Here is a 24,111-nt window from a genome sequence, read left to right on the forward strand (position 1 = left end):
TTAATGATAAATAGTTATAGTCTCCTGAGACTATTATAACACATATTCAGTGTTTTATAGCTGAGACTACTATAAGTGTTATTATTTTAATGTGTTAAAGCTGGTACATAATATATTGACAGTATAGTCCCTGGTTATAGTAGTCTCGGATCGTCCCGCCAAATTTAGGTCTGAGACTACTATCAGAGACATATATCATATATATAAATACATTTATCATTACATATCTCTGCTAATATAAACGTTTTCCCCAAGAGTTGTAAGATATTCACTTGCCTTGACGATTTACTATGGCATAAAACTATAACCAGAGACATATATACACATTTGTATATATGTCTCTGCTATAACTGATTTTGTTTTGCCAATATTGCTGAATTTGTTAATTTGATTGGAAAATCATTTTATCGAATATACAATTTTTTAAAAAGTAAAGTTTTGAGACGACCATTCAAACGTCAGAAGGACCAAGAATTGGGAGTAGATCTCAATCATCGGAAGTAAACGTCAGCCATATCATCAACAACTTTCTGTAAAAAAAGTAAACGGAATTTAGTTTATGTCGATGATATTATGCATCAGATCGGCACAGTAAAACTTCACAGGACATGTCTGCTATCAGTTCTAATCCTGTGAAAGACTCAAACAAACAAAGCTTCTGGAAGAAAGAATCAAATGTTCCAGGAAGGTACACCGCACATAAATATAATTTTTGGCTGTTTTTAAAACAGAAGTGTTTGTAACGTTTCCTGTCAACATTAGCGTCAGTGTAAACTATTGACTTCTTTTACTTAACATAATTTATAGAAACCACAAAACATACAAAAATATCTATATTTATAAATTAACCAAACAGGAAAGCTTTATATTTACCGGATTTTTTTAGTATGTGTACATGTGTTATGGTCCAATATGGCAATGAAATCTGCATGGGTCCGATACGGTCGCACCGAGATCTGTTTGCACCCTTCATGCTTACACCCCTATTTAAAGGTTTTGTACTGAATAATTTTTTAATCATGTTTTAATTAGTGTTTTTTTACTATAAGATAAAGACAAGTTTTTTTTATTGTTTTAAAATAAAGTGACATTCTAAAAACGTAATAGGCTTCCTTGAGTGTTTTGTGAATTATTTTGACGAAAATGAATAATGAATACTGTCATGGTGATCAAGACCAAGTTCATTCATATTTTTCATTTTTAAAATCCATTGTTTTACTCATATACCAAACTACATATGCAAATATATAAATGTATTTTACTTTACAGTACAAAGCTACATTGTAGTTATAACAACAATCATGATTTTCAAAACTTTTCCAACATAACAATAATACCAATAGAATCAACATCTAATAATTCAACCTGTATTTGACTAAAAAGTAAGGTGCGAACAAACCAGATACTTTCAGTTAGTAGTTTTGCAGATGCGTTTACAAGAAAAAGTCTGAAATAAAATAAAACTATTGTGGAATGCAAGATGATATTTGGGGAATTTGAGTTTGCCTGTCTTTTTATAGCCTTCAAAGGGCTGTCAGACTTTCATGGTAGGGGTACGGGGTTGAGCTGTAGTTTGCTACATTTTGTAGCTTTTAGTGCTGGAGATGGTTAATTAAAATTTGGTGGTGTTCAGAGGTGTGGCACAGTGCAGTGTACATGTAGTTCTGTGGTGAAAAGACCGACCCTCCTTGCAATAAATTGGTAAAATCTAAGAAAAAGGAAAATAGATTAATACCTAGCAGTTTTTTATGATATTTTGTACTGTACATATTTATAAATTTTTTATCCTGTGTGTACATGGTGTAGATTCCTTCATTTTGTATTGAACCACATGTCACTGTAGCTCTTCTGTAAAAAAAAATAAACCTCACACAAACTTTTGCTAAATATCTGTTTTGTTTAAAAGCGTACAGTAATTGTTTCACACACCAAAAGTTAAAAGAAAAAGAAACTGAATTGATTTAAGTTTCTTTTCTCATGACCATTCACAATTTTACCAAAATGACAAACAAATGGGAGTTTTGACATGCTAAATATTCAATGCACTACTATACCAAGTCAGGTACATGTATCTGACAGACACTAATCAATGAAATAGTATTGAATGGTACTATTCCTTATAATTAGTTAAATAGAAACAGGACCAGTTTTGTCAGCATTTTGTTTTCTGGTCACACTGCAGTGACAATCATCAGTATAACTGGGCTAGTCAGGTCTGATAGTTGTGATTTTGAAATCTTTCAAATTACCTACATGTATTCATGGTACTCAAATGTCTTTAACAAGAGCAAAATCTGAATTTTTTTTCAGCATAAAACCTGTGTATGGAGCCCAACATCCACCTCTTCATCAGTCAATACCAAAAAAGTAAGTTGTTGATACTACTGAATATTGTACATGCATTTCTATTTTATTTTTAGATATTTTATATGACATGTACATGAAATTAAGAATTCAGAAGTTAATGAATATTTAAATATTAATGTGAAAAATACAACAGAATGAACAGCACAATAAGAAAAAATAAAATTTGAACGTTTATGTGTAATTTAATTTTATATTACTATGGATTCATTTATTTTTAGAATACCAATTTTTGTGGATTGAAGAAAATCGTATTTTCTTTGATATTTTTTTATTTTGTTGTTTTGCCAAAGTCTGCATACAAACCTATAGAAATATTACTTTGTGGAACATTTAAATTCTTGGTTTACCTATAACTATGAAATCCTCGAAAATTGGTATCCACAAATAGTAATGAATCTACAGTATGATATGTCATGTATGTGAAGAAGAGAAAAATGTATGATTAAAGTTTTGGAACCAGTAATTGATGCTTTTTGTTGTATCCAGAGATAAAAAAATGTATACAACTAAAAGCAACATTTGATTCAGGATGAGAAGTCTGTTATTGGTGTTATAATGAATGCAAAATCAATTTATAGAAAAATCATTTATAAATTTGAATCATCATTAATTATCATTATTTTATTGTTAGGGAAGAGAAAATGAGAAGTGGCAAAAAGGATGCATTTCATGACTTTGAGAATAAAACATCAGATGCTTGGGATGATGGAGATGATGACTTACTTTTGATGTCAAACATCCCTATGTCATTACGGGATGTTCAGTCAACAGCTAGAGCAGTAATAGACAATCATAGTCGTCAACAAAAGGCCAAATGTGAAACACAGAGAACAAATGCATTAAAAAGTAAGCATGAATAATGTGAAAAGCTAAAGATTATTGAAATTGGCAGACAGTCAATGACATGTGTATAATACCCAACCCCTAAACATTTGAAGAATAAAGAAAGTCTAGTCTACAATGAGTTGAACATGTACATGGTGTAGATTAAATGAGTGACATTCAGATTTGACGTGGAAAATGCATTAAAATCTACGAATTTGTCTTACTTATCATGCAAGAATTATTTAGAAGACTAAAATCATCAAGCAATTATCATATGATAATAGTACTGTAGAATCCGTTGGTTTGTCCTTTCGTTTGTTTGTTCGTCTCACGTTGTACCTGCAACTGTCACTGAACAACTTGACAGATTTTTGAGAAACTTTCACAGAATCTTACTTAAAAGATATTTTTTGGCACACAGTTTCCTATTTCATTTCAGCATCTAAATAATTTTTTAGGTTTACTTTGTCATGACATGGATTTTGTCATTTCTGCTCACTACAGTATACATTTGTATCCACAATTTCTAAACCCCTTTTTAGAATTAATAGAAAATTTCTCAGAATCTTAGCCATATAATGTCATTGTGCAGCACATACATTGTATTTTGTTTTTTATTCACATTATTTTTGGGTTTCCCTAAGCAAATCACAGACTTGGTCATTTTTTGCTAGGAGGGGTAATATTTAGGAAGCTTTGCTTGTAATAACAATGGGCTAAGTACCTCTATTTTGTTTTGTGTATCTTAAAGTTTAGAATACAGACATGCCCAATCGAACTATGTTTCATTCTAAAAGAGATTGAGTCTTGTTTAGTTCTGTCTGCAGTATTGAAATATGGAGTTTCAGCTTGTTCTACATATAAAAAAGAAAAATGATCAAACATAGCTATTTAGAATTTAACTCATTATATAATGGGAGAATTTTGAGATAATATATTGTTAGAACCTTTGACAACATTATTATCACACAATAGCAACAATGATGTTACATGTAAATGTATTTTTCAGGTCATGTTACAGCTGTTCCTTCTGCTTTATCAGGACACGCAGGTCCTGGTGTTGGTGTCCGTCTGAATTATGGATGGCAGCCACCCAAGTCTACACCTATCAAATTCTCTAAACCAACAATTCCTGACAGAGAGGCAGCAAAGTTGGAAAAGTTTAATTCAGTTTTGGCTGGACCAAATACTGATTTAGGTTTGTGTGATAAAAAATTAAGCGTTGGTATTTTTATAAGTTCAGTAAGACACTGTATTTTATATACCTTTCATTCATGTGAATTTTTTTATTTAGGCAATGCAGAGGTATATGAGGTAACAATTTCAAGATCTAGTATGATGTAAATATAAAGAGATTGGGGTACATGTGAATGTGACAGCAATGCAAAATCATTTAAGAATTGAATGCTTCTTTTTGTAAATTCATTGGGGTGTAAAAGCGTTGACCGAAGTACATTTTGTATGAAGCGCGGAAGCGCTTCATTCTAAAAATGTAGGCATGATCAACGCTTTTACAACCCTATGAAATTTCTAAAAGAAGCATTCAATACTTATAATTACATTTTTTGATAATGAAAACAAGATTACTATCATTTATTTACCTGTGCACTTTATTGTGGAAACGTGTGTCATCATGTATGTTACAATTCATGAAATTCATTTTGAAATGAAGAATGAAGCGAGATTGCTGTTAGCCAATCAAAATAACGTATAATAATGAAACATACATCTAATGTAATTATAATAAAATAAAAAGAGATTTCCTGTTGTTAACTTAGAGTCTTTCAGCAATAGACAAGTTTCTATAACATATTTCAGGCTATAAGTTTTAGTGAATCTTGTAAATTTATGAATAAATTTAATGGAGACTACCAAAGATCTTCTGTCAATACTATTGTTATGAGCACATGGGCTGCAAAGTTTTACATGAATTTAGATCACTTTATAGATATTATTGTTTTCCTTAAGCTAGCAAGTTTTCTCAATGACCATTCTGAAAGTCTAACAAAATAACTGTTAGCTTATGATTTAATAACTCATAGTATCTGAATGTCATGAGTCATTTAACAAAAAGTTATGAAACCACATTACAAAATTAGCAAAATAGAAAGAAGGAGGACAAATTTGAATGTACTTGCACTGCAGTATTCAGTAACAGCCAACAACAATATCAAAGGGTTTAACACAATATTCAAACAGTTTTTAAAGTAATGACAAAAAAATGAAAACAACATGTTACTAATTTCATGCGTCCAAGGGGCTTTTCTTGATTTACCTTCATCAGGAACACTCACAGTGTAATATTTAAAAGCCAAGGATGTAAATGACTTCATTTGATCCTGCTTAATTGATTATATATTCTTATATTATATTGTATAAATTCAGATGAATTAAGAAAGTTAAGTTGGTCTGGGATACCAAAACCTGTTCGTCCCACTTCATGGAAGATATTATCAGTGAGTATTCTGTCTAGTGATCAATTGAGAAATGATTCTGTATTTTTAGTTTATCATTGTGTTAAATAATAGATTCATATAAAAGGAGACTGTTTGGACTGTGTGACATAATTTTCTAAATTATTTAAGTCATGCACACTTTGAATAAGTACTTCATGAAACCTCAAACATAAATGCAAGCTTTCACAGTTAAAGAAGTTCAAAGCTATGACAGACTTTTCGGTAGAAAAGATGCTTTCAGAATAATGGTGGTGTCTTTTGTATTTGAAAAATATCTTCAAAAACATGAGACATGAATACAGCATATAATGAAATAAGATTATGTATTAAGCATTTAAGCATGCTGTATTAATTAAAGCTTTCATTGTGAATACATTGACATTAATTTTTACAAGAACAATGTTTAAAAGAAGATCCAACTTCCATCAAAATATAAAAATCAAGCTATATATCTTAGTATTCATGAATATGCACAGATACGAGAATGTACATTAAAAAAAATATATAGTGTATTTCCATTACAGCACAAATCATGTCATGGTTGTTGATATAAATCTTTTTCTTTTTCTTGATTTTTCATAAAACATCATTAAGGAGCTTAGGTCTTCCTGCAAATTAGTATCAGATGGGCATATAATTTCCAGCAAATTTATATATCTGATTATTGAAAGTATGATGATAAATAAAACAAACATGAACCAATGACCTTTTAGAGCTCATCAGGTACAACCTACCTCATATTACATTTATGAGCATTATTTTAGTTTCCTTTTTTGTTGAAATTATTTATTTGGAAAGCATTAATATCAGAGTACACCAATTCAAAAATCAATTTAATATCATGGGTATGGGTATAACACCATAGATTTCTATTTTCAGGGTTATCTCCCTTGCAGTGTAGACAGAAGAGCCCCAACATTAGAGAGGAAACGAAATGAATACTTTGGTTTTATAGACCAGTATTTTGAAACCAGATTTCAAGAAATGCATGAATCAACATTTAGACAGGTATATATTGTTATAACTTACTACAGTTTTAGATTCATTGAATAAAATGAAGTAAACAAATTTGTGATTACTATTTGTGTACAAAGATATCCTCCATGTTATGAGTGTTATATTGATCTTTGACTGCTACCATGCTGAAGAAATGTCCAAATTAGAAATATTGATTACAATATAACTAGAACAGAAAAAAACCCCAGACAGAACAGATTTGTGATTGAAAAGCAAAATCCAGTTTTCTTACAACCAATATAGTAAACATTATCAGAATATAAAAAAATAAAAATGGCCACAAATTATTACTTTTTTTATTTGTGGCATTAAACTTCATTTTAAGCCTCTTCCAACATGTTTTTCAGTAAATGTGGGTGGAGATAATAAAAAAGTGCATGAAATATGTTTTAACAAATTTATAGAATTCTCTAAAAATATTTATGGGTAGAAATCATTTTGGGTGTAGCAGCAGAAGATTCTATTACACATGAAACCTCTGAACTTGATGGATAAAGCTTCATAAATAATTGCTTTGGAGAAAGATATTTGATGTTTTGGTTTTTCTCTTTTGAATTCATCTTGCCATCTGTTCTGGTTATGAAATAGTAAAAAAAAATGATATTTGATGAAAATTGTGTTTATTTGTTTTGCTACCTAATATTTATTATAATGACAATTAAAAAAAAAAATTGTTTTATCACATAAAAAAAAACCTAAATATGATACACATAATTAATATGTCTTCGACTAATGAAAGCTCCACTGGATCCAATACATTGAGAGACCTCTTTTTTTTACATCATTTTTCTCTCTCTAATACTTTCTTGCATAAAAAATAGATGTCTACATAAAATATTATAAAATGATAAATTACATAACCTATAGATTTTTGAATAAAATATTACTTTCAGATACACATTGATATACCTAGAATGAATCCTTTAATACCTATATTTCAACAATTACTTGTACAAGAAGTAAGTTTTCAGGAACCTCTGTTGTCATGGTGATGGCCTTGCCCATGTCTGTATGTTACGCATGTGACATTGTCACATGGTAGTCGTAAGACTTGCCTTATTTCCTTTATTCAAGCATGTCTTATTTGGATTATAGAAAATATCAAAGTTTTGTTTTATTTTTCTTGGCAGTACTTTAGAATACTACAATAATTCCATATAAGGCATGTTTGTTACACAATAGCATGTTGTATGTCACCTTCTGTTTTAAAGCTATCATGAAATCTATTTACTTTTTTGGGTACAATTTTCTTAGCTTTTATAGTGCTCCTATGATTTATCAGCAGAGGCAATCATCAATGACATTATACAAACACTGCATGAGAAGGAGGAGACATTATATGTGTTACTTAAGAAATTTATTTAAGTCCATCATGCAATATTTGTATAATTGTTGTGGGTAAATTAGCTAAAGTCTTTAATGAAAATGGACTTTATATGCTTTTGTAGAAGAAAAAAAACGCTTGTGTGGAGTTATGTCCCCTGATTGGATATCTAGGATTTTGGAATAAATGTCTAGAAAATTGTACCCAACCGAAGTAAATATTTTTCCTTAGGTTTAATAAGATTTTCACGTAAGATTTTATTACAGATATTAAAAGATATACCAAGAATGACCTCGCTAGCACATTTACTGCAGCAAAAGGTTGTTCAAGAAGTGAGTATACAGAACGGGTGTTTGTAACTTTAGTTTACTAACCCTTACTGACACCCAGGACTAACAGTAGTCACTAACTTATTATAACAAACATATAATTATTAAAACAAAAAATAGTAGATAAAAAATTATAACAATCATATAATTATTTACACAAAAAATAGTAGATAAAAAATCATAACTTCATACTCATATGAACTTAATATGTAGATATATCTTATTTTATCTATAGTAAACTAGAGCATATTGATTTCCTTTGCAATATTCCATTCACCACCGTTTTTTCCAAAAATTGGCACACTTTATGAAAGTATTAGGCAGTTTTTCCTCCTTAAGTATGAGGTATAAATGTGTTTTATACCATTTATCCATATTGTCTTTAAATTGATATTAATTTTGTACTGAATTTATTTTGAATCTATTTTGAAGATATTGAAATGCTTTTTTTAGTAGGGATATGTATTCATAATTAAATTGTCATTTATAAGCCTGGATCTCCAATATCAAATGAAAAAATAAATAATGAATTAATACTGAAGTAACTAAATATGTCCGAAAACTTCTTTCACAACCAGGTAAGTGTAAAAAAAATTTTTTTTTTTTATTTAACCCTAATAACATCTACTATTGCATGTACCACAATGATTGAAATATTTACCAAAGGTATAAATGTTTCTATAAGCATGATAAGGGGTAATGTAATTTGAGAGTATATTGATTGAAAAATGTTGCCATATCTATAACTTTGACAGTTTTCAACAGAAGAAATGTCTATCTGCTAAAAGGTTAATTTAAATGTTTTTAAATCATTTAGCATTGTTTCAGAAATCAATTGCATCGTGAATATGGCTTTGAATAAAAGAACGCAAGAACAATATATTTCGTTTTTATAATAAGATATTTTTTCCTGAAATAAAATAACTGTAGACATGCTAGTAGCTTATAATGTATGCATGTATGTAAATGTGGTGCATGGTGTATGTATGTTTATGATGGTCTAATATCAGTTACTTTGAAATATTTAAGTTTATGAAAATTCAAATATGTTAGCTTGTGTTTGTTATTCCACAGTTTCGGGACCAGAACATAAGGGTGTAGCTGATGGTCTTTAATATTCACTATTCAATTAACAATGAAAAGAACTTATACATTTTAGAAATTTACAAAATTTTGCAAGCAACTATGCAAAAAATTTAAAACTGAGATATGTGATAAAACGCATCTATATGTATTACTATTTATTGATCTAAGATCAAACCCATATTAGTACAGATATTTCCATTTTTGCTGATTACATTCTACAGAAACCGCATCTGGTTTTTAAAAAGATGAAATTTTGAAAGTAAATTAAAACATGAGATGACTTAAAGCTTGATGATTTGTTGCAGTACTCAACTACAGTTTTATCTACGGATTGTATGACGTAACACAAATATTTCATTGATATTTGTCTATGTGAAGTATAAGTCGTGAAATTTTAAGAACATGAAAAAAAGAAACAAAAAACAGCCATACTGAAGTTTATTTTGAATTTTTAACTTTGATATTGAATAAATTACATTCCCACATTGTTTTCTCTAGTTAAATTTATTTATACATGTTTAAACTGTATTCTCCGGAAAGCATGATAGTTTTGGTAAAATAATACAAAGACCTGCAGAAGTTTTTGTTTTCTTTTTGTTATTTTTGGTTTAAAATATGAAAAGTAGTTGAAACTTAACTTGAATGATGTATTTAAATTATTGTTAAAGTATAAAAAGAATTGCACCTCCCTATTGAAATTGAATTGATAGCCAACCACTGTAATTAGTCATTTGTATATGTTTTTTTTTTCTACTTCAGATTTTTGAAAGAATACTGTATATATGGGCTATACGACATCCTGCCAGTGGTTATGTTCAGGGAATCAATGATTTAGTTACTCCATTCTTTGTTGTATTTTTGTTAGAATATATAGATAATGGTATGTAAAACTGTTTCTGAATGAGTTTTCATATAGTCTTCAATAATTCTGCAGTTTGTATTAATATATGTTCACAATAAAAAAAAAAAAAATCAGATACAGATAATACAATGCCTTTCTAGTAAGTGATTTTCATTATATCAGGTCAGAATGCACAAATATCAAAATGTAGAAATGAAAAGAATTTCTGAAACAAAATGAAAATATTGAGAAATGATATTATTATTTATTCGAAGTTAAAATTCAATACACATTTTTTTTGCATTTTTTCTATGTCACAATCTTACCATTGAGTTACTCTAAAAGTCTTATGTAAAATTATTGAAAAAAAGTAAAAAAGTAGCTTTCTGTAAAACTGTTTTAATGAACTTTTACATACTGTATTCTTGTAGTTTTCTCACCCCTGTGGTCACTTAGTTCAGTACTCTTTACTGACCAAAACCATGTTATATATATTCTTGTACACAAAGTAACAAATTCAAATTAAATTTTAGAAATTTTCTATAAATGATCATCTTTAAACATTGATATTAAAATGCAGCACTGAAAAAATAGTGGTTAAAATGCAGCACTGAAAATAGTGGTTAAAAAAATATTGCTCATATTACCAATCAAATGAGTTACAAGAGAACATATTTTGTTAGTTTCAAATAAACAGAAGACATATGTTTTGTTGTTTGTCTGAATTTTTACCTTTTTTACGCGATGTATTTGGATTTGGGGGGGGGGGGGGGGGGGACTTTTAAATTATTCTTAGTGTAGGAAGGTTATCCAACTACAATTATGAACAAAGGAGGATATTTCCAATTTCAAAAAATTGCCTTCCATTTCTTACCACAATGCAATTATCAATTATTAGTTCTCACTGCAGAGTGAATATGATCTTTACCCTTCAGTGCTCACAAGCACTTTGATTTTGTCATATACTTCCATATTATATATATATATTACAAAAATTATTGCATTCATACATTAATGCACTTGTTGGTCAAGAACGAAAATGTGATATTAATAAATGCAATTTCAAAGATTACTGCATACAATATCCTCATTGGAATTTAACATGCAATTAATTTAATACAAACCAAGTGCATTTTACTGTACAATGAGTAAAACATTGCAAAAATTTAGAATTTATTGTATTTAATTTAGACAAACCTATTGTTTTTACAGATTTAGAATCTGAGAACTGTGATCTGACTGAGTTACCACAAGATACTCTTAACATAATAGAAGCTGATAGCTACTGGTGTATGTCAAAGTTGTTAGATGGTATACAAGATAATTATACATTTGCTCAGCCTGGTATACAGATGAAAGTTAATGCTCTTAAGGGTCTCATTAAACGAATTAATGGTAAGTAAATGAAGCAAACTTTGAAAGGTTACTGTTAATTCTTATACTGCAGATAAAGATACATCATATTAATTGCCATTTGATTTAACAAATTGATACTCACAATAACAACAACAAAAAATTAAATTCCAAATCAAAGGAATATATCTCCTAAATATTGCCTTCCACTTTTTACTACAATGCAATTGTTAATCTTTAGTTCCCACTGCAAAGTAATAAAAAATTTCTTTTCATTATTAATGCAGATTTTAGCAAATTAAACAAATGCACTTAGAAGTTCATCTTTGGGTGGATGCTGAAAAATTCTTAAAAAAAAAGCAGGAGTAATATTGATATTACAGTTGGGTATTTTATGTTCAAAATGCCATTCATGGCTACTATTTGAATGTGCTGTCTCAATGACATCCACCCCGTCAACTCTTTTTGTTCATAATAAATTTTAAAAACCTGAGGATTTGCATGAACCTGTTGTATTATCTACATGTTTTCTTAGTTGACATGACTTCCTTATTTTTTTGCTGTTTGTATATGATAGAACCTGTGGTTAACTTTCTTCTGTTTCTTTGCAGTCCCTTTATATGACCATTTAGAAGAACAAAATGTCGAATTTTTACAGTTTTCCTTCCGATGGATGAATAACTTATTAATGAGGGAAATTCCCTTACGATGTACAGTCAGACTCTGGGATACTTATCAGGTAAAAATAAACTTAAGTGAATATAATTTTGTCTTACTAGAGGGAGATAATGCAACTATTACCCTATGTTGCTGGCAGTTGCTGCATGTTGACTGTATCAATTAACATAAGAATGCCAGATCCATGTAGAAGATTGGTGGTTCTCGCTGAGTACTTTGCTTCCTCCACCAATTAAAATAGGCCGCCATGATATAACTAAGGTCACTGCAAGTGACATTAAAACACCAACAAACAAATGAACAATAAAGAATTTTGCTGATAACTATTATACTAAGCTATAAAGTTCCTGTTAATCATTAAACAAGATATTCTGTAAGCACAGCTTCAAAAATTTGCATTAAAAAAATCAATGTCAATAAAATATAGCTTATATTCTTAGTATCTGAAGAACCTTCTTAAGGTGTTAGTCTGATACATCATGGTGCCATTGATGATTATTAAGAATTCAGACATGTACTAATATTAATAAATTACAGTGATACGCTTTAAATTTCAAGCTTGTACACATAATGATTTATGCAAAGGAAACTGGATTTTATGTAAAAGTGACTGAATTATATAAACATATGGTGCTGATTTTTGGGTTATCATTTTTTGCCTTGGCTATTCTTTAAATGCAGTTATACCAATGATTTATTTACTAACCATTCAATGTTATTATTTCTCTTTTTATGCACCCATCGTAGGCAATAGGGGCCTTAAGTGTTACCCTTGACCGTCTGTCCTTCCGTCATTCCATCCTTACATCGTCCCATTTTAATTAAATTTTCCCTAATCCAAATTTTATGAAACTTATACTCAATTCTAAGAACCAAAACTCCCAGACAGAGTTCGAATTTGGGCAGTGAGTGACTAACCGTTCTAGAATAAAGCTCTTTTATATTTTGGAAAATTTGCTAATTTTTTTCGTTCTTGCAATCTAGCTTTAATTTTCTTTTCCAAATTTTATGAAACTCATACATAATGCTAAGAACCAAAACTCGCAAACATGGTAAGAATTTTGGCAGAGAGTCACTTACCATTCTAGAGTTATGCCCTTTATAAATAGGAAAATTCCAATTTTTTTCATTTCTGCACTCTAACTTAAGTTTTTCTCATCCATTTTTTAGGAAACTCATACACACTGCTACAGTGAGTCATTTATTGTTCTAGAGTTATGCCCCTATTTGACTTGGTAAATTGCAAAGCTTGAGCGGGGCCATTTGTGTTTTCAGACACATTCTTCTTTTATTTTTTTTGTGTTGTTAAAAGAAAAGCATATGAAGTGAAAGTACACAAAACAATAAAGCTATGAAATACTATTAACATTTTTTCATTGCGTTTTTCAATCATAGAAGTTTCTGGATGGTCTTTATAATAATGAAAAACTCACACTTTAGATTGATATGATTTTGTGTTATTTTCAGTCTGAACAGAATGGGTTTGCTGATTTTCATTTATATGTTTGTGCTGCATTCTTAGACAGATTTTCAGGTGATTGCTTGAGAGAAAAAGACTTTCAGGTATAAAACTTTACTATGTAACACATTTTATCTGAGGATACACTTTTGCTCAAGTGTTTGTCAGAGGTTAGCAACCATCTGAGTTCGTTACTAGGGATAGCCCTCTGAAAGTGGCTTTAGCATTTTCTGTCATTTCAGAGAAAATAATATCTAAAAATAAGAAGATGTTGAATGATTTCCAATGAAAAAACTTTCTACCAGAGACCAAATAATGTAGAATCTAGCATAGGTCACTGTACGGCCATCAACAATGAGCAAAGCCCATACTGTATAGCAAGCATATGCTTTGCAGAGGTTTTAAAAGTTTTAAAATTTTATTAAATTATCAAAATTTAACTGAAATCACCAAATTCAATGGGTTACAGTAAAAATTCCACCAGGAGAGAACATAGTAATATCATTATAAAAAATGACAAAAAACCACAACCATATGTAAATCAATAACACAAAATTCCATATACAGACTGCTCACAATTACTGAAAAACTAACTCTAAGTACCGAAATCAGTCGTTTATTGTCCGCATTTTTTTACTCCAAAATTAAGATTGCCAGGCATGGGTGCGGATGATAGAGTTCTATAAGCAAGAAATAAGAGAAAAACTTGATGTTTGTTTAAGTCCGCCATGTTTTTATTGAAATTGTAGAGGGCACCCTTATTCCTTTTCAAAACTAATAATTTACCTAATCCATATCAATATGCAATTTATATTTAAAAATCCAATATTAACTCATAATTATCAAAATCAAATGCTTCTTAAATTTACCATTTTCTCACTGGAATCTGCTTGCTATTAATGCTGCAAAAAAGTAAAGAAGTCGGCCAGGAACCAGCTTAAACATAGCGATATTTAAACTACAAAACGTAATCTGTTAATCAGTCTGTTTTGGTGTTTCATTCTGCTGCATGTGTTTAATTTTAGCTAAAGGTTCGTCAAACATTAATGTGATGAATATATCTGTCAGTATTTCACTAAAGGATGGAACTGTTTTAGTTTCAAAATTGTATTCTTAAGTGATATCTATTAAGTACAGATTTTCGGCACACTCTCACCGTAGTTGTTTTGCGATTTACATGTTCTATTTCTATATCCGGTTAATGTAAAAGCAACTTTTACAATTCTTTTTCTTGTAAAATTTTGCTTATTTTTACACTCGTCAAATGTTCTAGAATTATTTTCAATTTCTAATTGATGATGCATGAAAATACTGCAAATGATAAAACAGGCTTTGAATTTATCAGAGTTCTCAAAGATGTTTTCAACAAGTGAAAAAAAGTTTTTTTCGTGAATTCCCAATGGTGAAAAGGGGGTTGCGGACAATGTACCAGTACAGAATTTACACGGCCAATTACGGTACTGCTGATAATCATATAGAAATCATGTTTTGATATGTTATTTCAAGGAATATTGATTTATCCACATTGTTTACCATAATTTAGTGTGATCAGCCATTTATTTCACCATTTTTCTCAATTTCAGGGAATATTAATGTTTCTACAGAACTTACCTACACATCATTGGCATGACGAAGAAATAGGAGAACTTTTAGCAGAAGCATTCAAACTGAAATTTATGTTTGCTGATGCCCCTAATCATCTCAACAAAAAGTCATAGCATTAATTAATTTATAGGTTATCTTTTTAAAAAGTGCTAAAAATAGAATTACTATAGATGGATTGAAATGAGCAGGTCTTTGATTGTGTTACTTGATTCTCAATTATAATAACTGTCATTTCAATATACTAATGTTTATTTTTATGCTGAGCTTTGTTTTCTCTTTTAATAATCATTAATTCTGCAGTGTTTAAATTTGGTTTATGCCTCCTCATTATGCCAACATTTCAAGTCTTTATTTAATTTAACGTTAATAGAATGCATGAATTGGCAATCAACATATCTGTGGATGGAGCTAGGTTAAGTAGGGGTTAGAAAAATATTTTTGACATCTAAAATATTTGTTTAGTCCAAAAGTAGTATAAAGGGAAAGGAGATTTATTGTTTTGCTGCTCTGAAGATATTCATTTAAGGATCACTGTTCGTTTTTCTTATGTTTTATTTCTCCTATATCATTTGATTGAAACAATGAACCTACACACAATCTTCCACAGGAACTGAAGCTGTGCATCTGTTGTTTGAATTTTTAATGACATAGATTTCTTGTTGTTTTTTTTATAACATAACATTGCCATATCTAAATATTGGCACTAAACATTCCTTATATTGTGAAGTTGAAAATTTTTATGAGATAAATTTCTTCTCTTTTTTTTTTGCAATTAAGATAAAATATTAAAAATTATCTCATAAGCTTCTCATATCCTCATTTTTGTGGACATTATCGTCTTTCTTTTTGTGTGTTATTGAAATGTTGATTTTCTGTTAATGACTATTTGACAAAAATGTTTATACAAAGATACAAATAATCTTTTCTATTTTTCATACATAGGCATATTTTTCTTCAACTAATATTAATGCGCTATTTGTTCCTTTGCTTAGTTTTAGATTTTCCCTAAATCAGTGGTTTTATGAATTCATGAATAATTCTTAACACCAATCTCCAGTTTATCAGTAGTTTTTTTTAGCGTTATAATATATAGTAAATAATTTCTCTAAAATAAGATAAAAATAAAAAGGGTGCTGTATGTACCATGTGATCTTAAAAATACCCAGGATGGAAGTACACAGTTTATTATAAGGCTTTGTTAAGTTTGGGATTTTATTTGCCAGTTATTTGCTTAACATTAGTTTCTGACTTGTGATATTATAGAAGTGTTCAACATTCTGAGTATTTTCAAATATTGTCATAAATTTCAAAATAGCACAGATACCTTAGTTTGTTTTTATTATTAGTTTGATTATAAATTTGACTTGATTTTTTTTTTTTAAATCTTTTCCAATTTTAACTTGATTCTTAAGAAGTTTAACATTTTGATGATTTTTGCAACTTTAAAGTTTTATTGAAATAAACTTTCTTTAAGTTTCATTTATTCAATACTAATGTTACATTACAAAAAAATTTGAACATTTCCCCATGTAGATAAAAAGAAATATTGTCCTATTCAGTATTTTTTATTTTGACTGTCAACAGAGGTGAACACTTGTGTTAGTTGGCATTGTCTGGATCTATTAGCTGATAACATATTCATTTCTATTATGACTGAACTTAATGAATAATACATGGAGATGAGAAAATTGTCTTCAAATTATCTAAGAATGCTGGAGGGAGGGATGTAGTGAAATTATCGGGGGAAACAATGTGTATGAATCTTTTTCTGACAGATGATTGGACATATATGTAATGAATGAAGTTGTAAATGTTTTGTCTGTGATAAAGTAAACGATTAAGAGTGAAAGTTTTTCATTATAGTGTGATATTCATATGGCATTATAAATGTAACGGTTGTACAAGTTGCATAGTATAAGTTTAACTATGAATTATGATGCAAGGTAACTTAAGAAATTATTTTATGTCTGTATGTAATGTATATCAATGTTGAATTGAAATACTCATAACATAAATGAAGAATGAAATAAGATTTTGTATGAGAGGGAAAACTGAACTAATGTCACATTAATAATACTGCCAAAACGGCATAGTAACTTCTGCTTCAACAGAAAATAACATATAATCAAAGAAATAACTTAAATTACAGTTTTTCATAAGTCAGACCCTGTGTTTTATTGCAAACCAAATAGTTCTATGTAAATTGCCTATCTTTTGGGTGTAGATGTTTCTTGGGGTGGTTTTGTAAAAAAGTTTTCACTAAAAAAATTTCAAATTTGAAAAAGTGTGCAGACATTTTTAGACCTAACTCCGGGTAAATTTCTATTTTTACATGCAAAGATTTCTTTGAAATTTAACAGGGGTAGTTTGATATAGATTAATTTGTACTGTAAACTGCATTTTAAAGATTATTTGATATGACATCATAATGTCTAAAAATTACTTCATTTCACACTCACTTTAAAAATATGTCTGTCTTAATTCTGTATATAAAATTTTCTATATAAAGTACTTATGAATTTAGAAAGGTGTTGTCAATTATCAGATTACCGGTAAATTCCTATGGAAAAGATCATTATCTTTCTAATGGACAGTTGTTAAGGCTTATTAAGTCAACTCTTAATTTTATAAGAGCAATCATATATCTTTTTAATTTATATCTGAATGAAGAGAAGATTTAGAGATTATTTTAGACCTTGTAAATAAGAATATTTGTTATGAATGATACTGTAAATAGAATGTGAAAGTTATTGTTTGGGATAAATATATTTTATTTGTAACATATATGCTACATTTTACATTCAGAAATCTAGAGAAAAATAAATTTATATTGAAATATGTCTGTGTCTTTTTGTTTGATGCATTTATCTGGATGCCTAAATCAGAGTTCTCGAAAACCGTTGATCCAGTCGGTCCTGACTGCCTAAAATCGGCTAGGACCGACAATTGCATGTGTAGTTTAATTTCATGGCTCAAAATTATGGTAATACTTTTGAAAAAGAACCAGTCGTCGGTTTCTTTGGTATTCAGATAGTTTTTGAACTGGTAACTACTGTAATTTAACTTTTGTAGCAAAGCTCAAAATGTTTTCATGTCGATACGGCCCCAAGTTGATCCGTCCCAAGTCCTTCTGTCCCAAGTCGATCCGGCCCCATATTTAAAGTCGATCCTACTCCAATATAAAAAATATTTATAAGGAATAAAATAAAGATATATATGAATTGTAACACATAAATGTTTATGAATTTTATAATAATATAAAAGGTGGACGGTAAAAAAGTTGGCCTTTGACAATATTTGAATATTTAATTTTCATAAGATGAGACATTTATTTGAATATTTTTTAAAAATCTATAAAATTACAGGACCACCAGATTTTTAGTGTTTGTGGTTCCAATGACCACCAGGAAAAAAAAAGATTTTGAGAACTCTGCTAAATTTTCAAGCATTTTAACTGGAGTAAACAGACCTTTAAGAATGCTAAAAGTTAAAGTTTTGTGGAGAAAATCTATAATTTTTAAAATGTAGATATCTTCTATACATGCTTCATTTTCATGGCACAATTTTTCCTTCTGCTTTCTCATTAACTGGTCAGTTTCTATCTAGGTAAATGGTCATGTCTAAATTGTCTGTTTTCTTGGAGTAGAGTACCTCATAGCTTAAATCCCTGACATTTTCTAACAAAAGACATTAAGACTGATATTTGATTTTATCAGCAGTTTGTACATTTTCACTTTTGATCCTACTGCCTAATATTTTTTAGATCATGAAAAGGATCTGATACTCGAAAAGTTTAGGCAGCAATGCCACACTTTCATGTCCATTGGTCTGAATTTTTCAAAGAGATGCTCTAGACTTCATTCATAGAACCTAACAACTATCATTTACATATCGTACAGGTAAAAATTTCATTTTATTTTATATTCCCACCCATAAAACTGTATCTTTTCGTTTTTGTTTAGCTATGGAGTTAACAGTTTGTCTTTGACTTATGATTATGAAAACAATACTTTAAAGATAAAACAGAAATGGGAAATAAAATTTTTTGTGGATTGATGAAGATTGTATTTTCTTTGATATTTGATTTAGTGGTTGTGTCAAGGTTTGCAAAAAAGCCTTTAGAAAGCTTGTTCCTTGTTGAACTTTTAAACTGGCTCAGCTGTATGGACGATATCCACAAAAATTGAAATCCCATGAATAATAATGAACCCATAGTATGTCAACAATTAGAATAAAAGATATGAACATTTACGGTGACCTGTAATTGTTCGTATTGGTGTTCCTACTGTCAGTATCACTCTGCTCAGCTCTTAATAAATTGCATATCATGGCTTTGTGACATCAAATACGTTAACCCGGCCTTATTAACTATGACCTGGACATATCATTGATATCATAATGAATAAACCAACTTTTGTAAGTTTGAACGGAACTTATCAAGTAATCTTGCAGTTTGCTGATGAAAAAAAGAAAAACACTTGTTTCTATCATGCAAAATACACAGATAAATCGATTATCAGATTTTTATCATATTGATATTGTAAAATTGTCAGCTGCTCGACACAATGTGAAGCCTTTTGAATAGGTTCACTGCACTCACTCTTAAAAAGCTTCATATTGTGACTCACAGCAGATATTTTACAATCTCAATATGCAGACAACCTGATAATCGATACATAGGTTTATGCATAGTTGTCTTGTTATCAATCATATCACATCTCATTATACAACTGCAAAATTATTGCGGCGGTATAATGGTATGGCGATGATGTTGTCAACATCGTCATCTGAAGACATTTGGTTTCCAGACAATAACTTGAGTATAAGAATATAAGAATATGGATCTCTATAAAATTGTACCACAAGTTTCCATACCACAAACAGAATGTTGGGATTGTTTTTGGAGGTTATTGTCCTAGCTGTGTAGGAATTAGGGGTCAAAAACAAGCATTTTTCTTATTTCAGGACAATAACTTGTGAATAAGTATGGATCTCTATTAAATTATACCACGAGGTTCTGTACCAAAAGAAGGTTGGGATTGATTTTTAGGGTTATGGCGTTATAACCGTCAAGGAAAAAGGGGGAAAAAGGGGCCAAAAAACAATACTTTTCTATTACTTTGTATAAATTGTTTATTTCTTGTCCAATTTCAATGGGGTTTACTGTGACTTGACTGTTAGTGTTGCTCTCCACCTATTGTAGATTATTCAAAATTCTGACCAAATTGCAATTTATTTTATCAAACCAAACAGTTCAACTGGTCAGAATTTTTAACAAACTGCTGCAGAAAAACACAGTCAAGTGCTGAAAGTGCAAGGTGATAATATGAAGCATACTTACAATCCTATAAGACTTTAATTCCACTTCAATGCATGTGTTATTATGAAAAATCAGTCTAAAAATTTCTATAAAAATTTTAACGTAAATGTCATGCAAAAGGTGACAGGTAGTAATTTTTGAAGTCATAGTAATTCAAAGTTTTGAGTTCTTGGTGTTCTTTGACATGCTGAATCTAATAATGTATTAAGTTTTTTGATTTTGGGCCCCATTTTTAAATTAGTCCACATTGAGGTCAAAGGGGTCAAAATCAAACTTAATTTTATTAACCGGATTTTCAAGTAAAAATCGGTTATTGATTTGGGGATGTACGGCGGGCGGCGGTTGCCAAACAGTATCCATTCATTTACATGAAAACGCATTGAAGAATTTTTTTCAAATTTAGATATGTTGTTTCCTGTGACGAAATGAAGGTCAAGTTCAATTCTCACGATCTTAGTTTTTCTCGTTGTTCAGTTATAGCCCTTTCCCAAGAATTCAATTTTTGATGAATTAATCCATTGCTGTACAAAGGGAAATACCTCATTTTTAAAAAGATTTTTAAAAGACATTGTATTTATGATAAATGACATTTTGGATTTTTTTTTCTTTTCTTAGATAAATTGTTTGAAGAATTTTGTGGTAGGTTTGTTTGTTATTCTGTATAAACTAATAATCTGAATACTATATATATAATTTTTTTTTTATGAAGTGAACTCCTTTGATAACATAATAATTTATTTTTATTAACGGATATGTTTCATTACATTACATTGTGTAGAAAAAATTGTTGACTTTGATAGATAAGCTGCAGATCTATATTAGTTTGTGATAAATGAAAGAAAAAATATTTCGAACTATTGATTATATTTGATTATGATTTGAAAATAGATGTACATTGTGTTACATCATATCTAATTTTAGAGAACTATATTAAATCATATCTAATTTTAGAGAACTATATTAAATTATATCTAATGTTAGAGTACTATGGTAAACCATATTTCTGTTCAAAGGGAAATAACTCAAACTTATTCCATGAACCAGTAATGATAACATCAAAATTTCTTTATAACTATTTTTTTAAGTCATGTGTGTTCTGACGGTAGATGTCACAGTTGTTATGTGGTATTTTATTTTTGTTGTGTGTGTTAATGTTTAATTTTTATATGATCCTGTTTGGGGTTCAGATTTGCAAATATCATTTTCATTATCAATTAGATAATAATCTATTTTAAATATTCAATCACAATCCAAATTCAGAGCTGTTTTAAGCTTAAATGTTGTGTCCATACTTCCTCAACTGTTCAGGGTTCCACCTCTGCAGGAAAATCTGGTTTGCTGTCACTAGACAGCCTCTTGTTTAACAAAAATTTAATTCTTGGGATTTCTTTGATATGCTGAAAATAAACTTGTATTTATATTTTTGATATTGGGCCCAGTTTTCAAGTTGATCCAAAATTAAACTTTGTTTGATTTCAACAAAAAATTAATACATGGGGTTCTTTGATATGCTGAATCTGGCTGTGTTTAAATTTTTGATTTTGGGCCCTGTTATCAAATTGGTCCACATTAAATTAAACTTTGTTTGATTTCATATAATTTAATAGTCTTCTGATTGGCTGAAAGTGCTTTGTCTATCAGCTCATTGACATAATTGTGTCTTGTGACCGTGACGTCACCTTTAATCCTTAAAAATAAAATTTTAAATTAAATTATAAGGAATGACTGTAATATTTTTTCTGTCTATTCGAAATAACCTTAAAAATGTGGTCCACACTTTTAAATAACACGCTACATCAACGTGGGTTATTCAGTGTACACCACATTTTTGATGTTATTTCTTCATAGACAGAAAAAATATTCCAGTCATTCCTTAACAAAAATTGAATTCTTGGGTGTCTTTGATATGCTGAATCTTAACCATGTACTGAGATTTTGGATATTGGACCATAATACAGTCAAACCTTGTTGTGTCGAAGTCGAAGGGACCGGATCAAAGTATTCGACTTATCCAAGGATCGACTTATCAGACATCGAGTGTGTCGTCATAAATTTGGAATGCATGAAATACGGTATGAGATTTGCGTAAATTAGATACTTTGAACAATGTGCCTTTTTTGATATGACACTTAATGATTGTGTATTCAATCTCCATATTTTTTGGTCCTTCATAATAATTAAACACACAAGTACAGATACAAATCATGCACAAATTAAAGCAATAGTATACACAAATATTTACAAAGGTCAGTCACTATAAATGATGATATCACTCGCGGAACGAAATAAGTTCTGAACGGTCTCTGATGAGGTCGTCTGCTTTACATTAAATCATTATGAATTTATCATAATTGTCTTAATCCTTTTATTTATTGTAATTAATGGATTTTATTTCCAACGAATCATTTAATCTCCGCTTGGGTCATTTAAATTCTATTCGTTTTTATGTCAGATGAAATATGTTCAACACACTAACGTTCCACTTGAACGATCAACAAAGGTGTTAATTACCGGTCACCATAAACATGTCATTTTAACTGTTATACAAACAAGTATGTTTATTCAGCTTTAATCTCTTTTGAAAATCATTATGTTACATAAGAAATACATCTGATTTGGATTTTTATCATTAGGTATGCATCTTTCGAAAATTCTTATTTTTGAATTTCGAGACATCGGGGTCAATTTACATTAATTTTACATCGACAGGACTATAAAATTTACTCAACTTAACCGAGTATTCAAATCAACCAAGTTCGACTCATCAGAGGTAATAATGCATTGATCTAAAGGGAATTTTACCAGGACCGAGAAATCACTTCGACTCATCCGAGTTTTCGACACAACCGAGTTTGACACAACGAGGTTTGACTGTAGGTAAATTTCAATTTTTTAAGTTCTTAGACAACATTTATTCTGTGTCAGAAACCTATGCTGTGTCAAATATGCAATCACTATCCAAATTCAAAGCTTGAATTCTGTGTCCATACTTGAACCAACTGTTCAGGGCTCGACCTCTTCGGTTGTATTAAGCTGCGCCCTGCAGAGCTTTTCTCATCATTGGGTGTCCGTTGTCATCTGTAAACTCTTACAAAAATCTTCTCCTCTGAAACTACTTGACCACAATCATCATTAGGGTATTTTAGTGTAAAAATGTGTCTGATGACCCTGCCTGCCAACAAACATGGCCGACATGGCTTAAAATAGATCATAGGGTTAAAATGCAATGTTTGACTTTTATCTTGAAAACCTTTAAAGATAGAGAAAAATCTGTCTATAACATCAAAACTGGCAAGCGACTTCTTTTTGTAGTTATTGCCCTTTAACAACAAATTTTACCATTTTTTTTCATTTTTGCCCATTATCTTGAAAAAATTATAACAGATAGAAACTTTAAATAACAAAAATGATCAGCAAGACAAAATCTACAAATAAGTCAGACGACCAAAGT

The 24,111-nt window shown here is 29.8% G+C and overlaps 1 protein-coding gene across 1 annotated transcript; it reads left to right on the forward strand.

The window, feature by feature from the left end:
• The first annotated feature begins 501 nt into the window (after positions 1-501).
• On the forward strand, positions 502-18,180 carry LOC127723548 (TBC1 domain family member 22A-like). Its single transcript, XM_052230210.1, has 12 exons — positions 502-688; positions 2,311-2,367; positions 2,999-3,213; positions 4,202-4,390; positions 5,578-5,648; positions 6,528-6,656; positions 8,256-8,321; positions 10,164-10,284; positions 11,458-11,640; positions 12,210-12,337; positions 13,744-13,839; positions 15,319-18,180. Exons 1-12 carry the CDS (start codon positions 609-611, stop codon positions 15,451-15,453), a joined length of 1,470 nt encoding a protein of 489 aa, XP_052086170.1. The 5' UTR covers positions 502-608; the 3' UTR covers positions 15,454-18,180.
• The last annotated feature ends 5,931 nt before the right edge of the window (positions 18,181-24,111 follow it).

This window comes from Mytilus californianus, unplaced genomic scaffold (assembly GCF_021869535.1).
Source record: "Mytilus californianus isolate M0D057914Y unplaced genomic scaffold, xbMytCali1.0.p SCAF_1, whole genome shotgun sequence".
Lineage (NCBI taxonomy): Eukaryota > Metazoa > Mollusca > Bivalvia > Mytilida > Mytilidae > Mytilus > Mytilus californianus.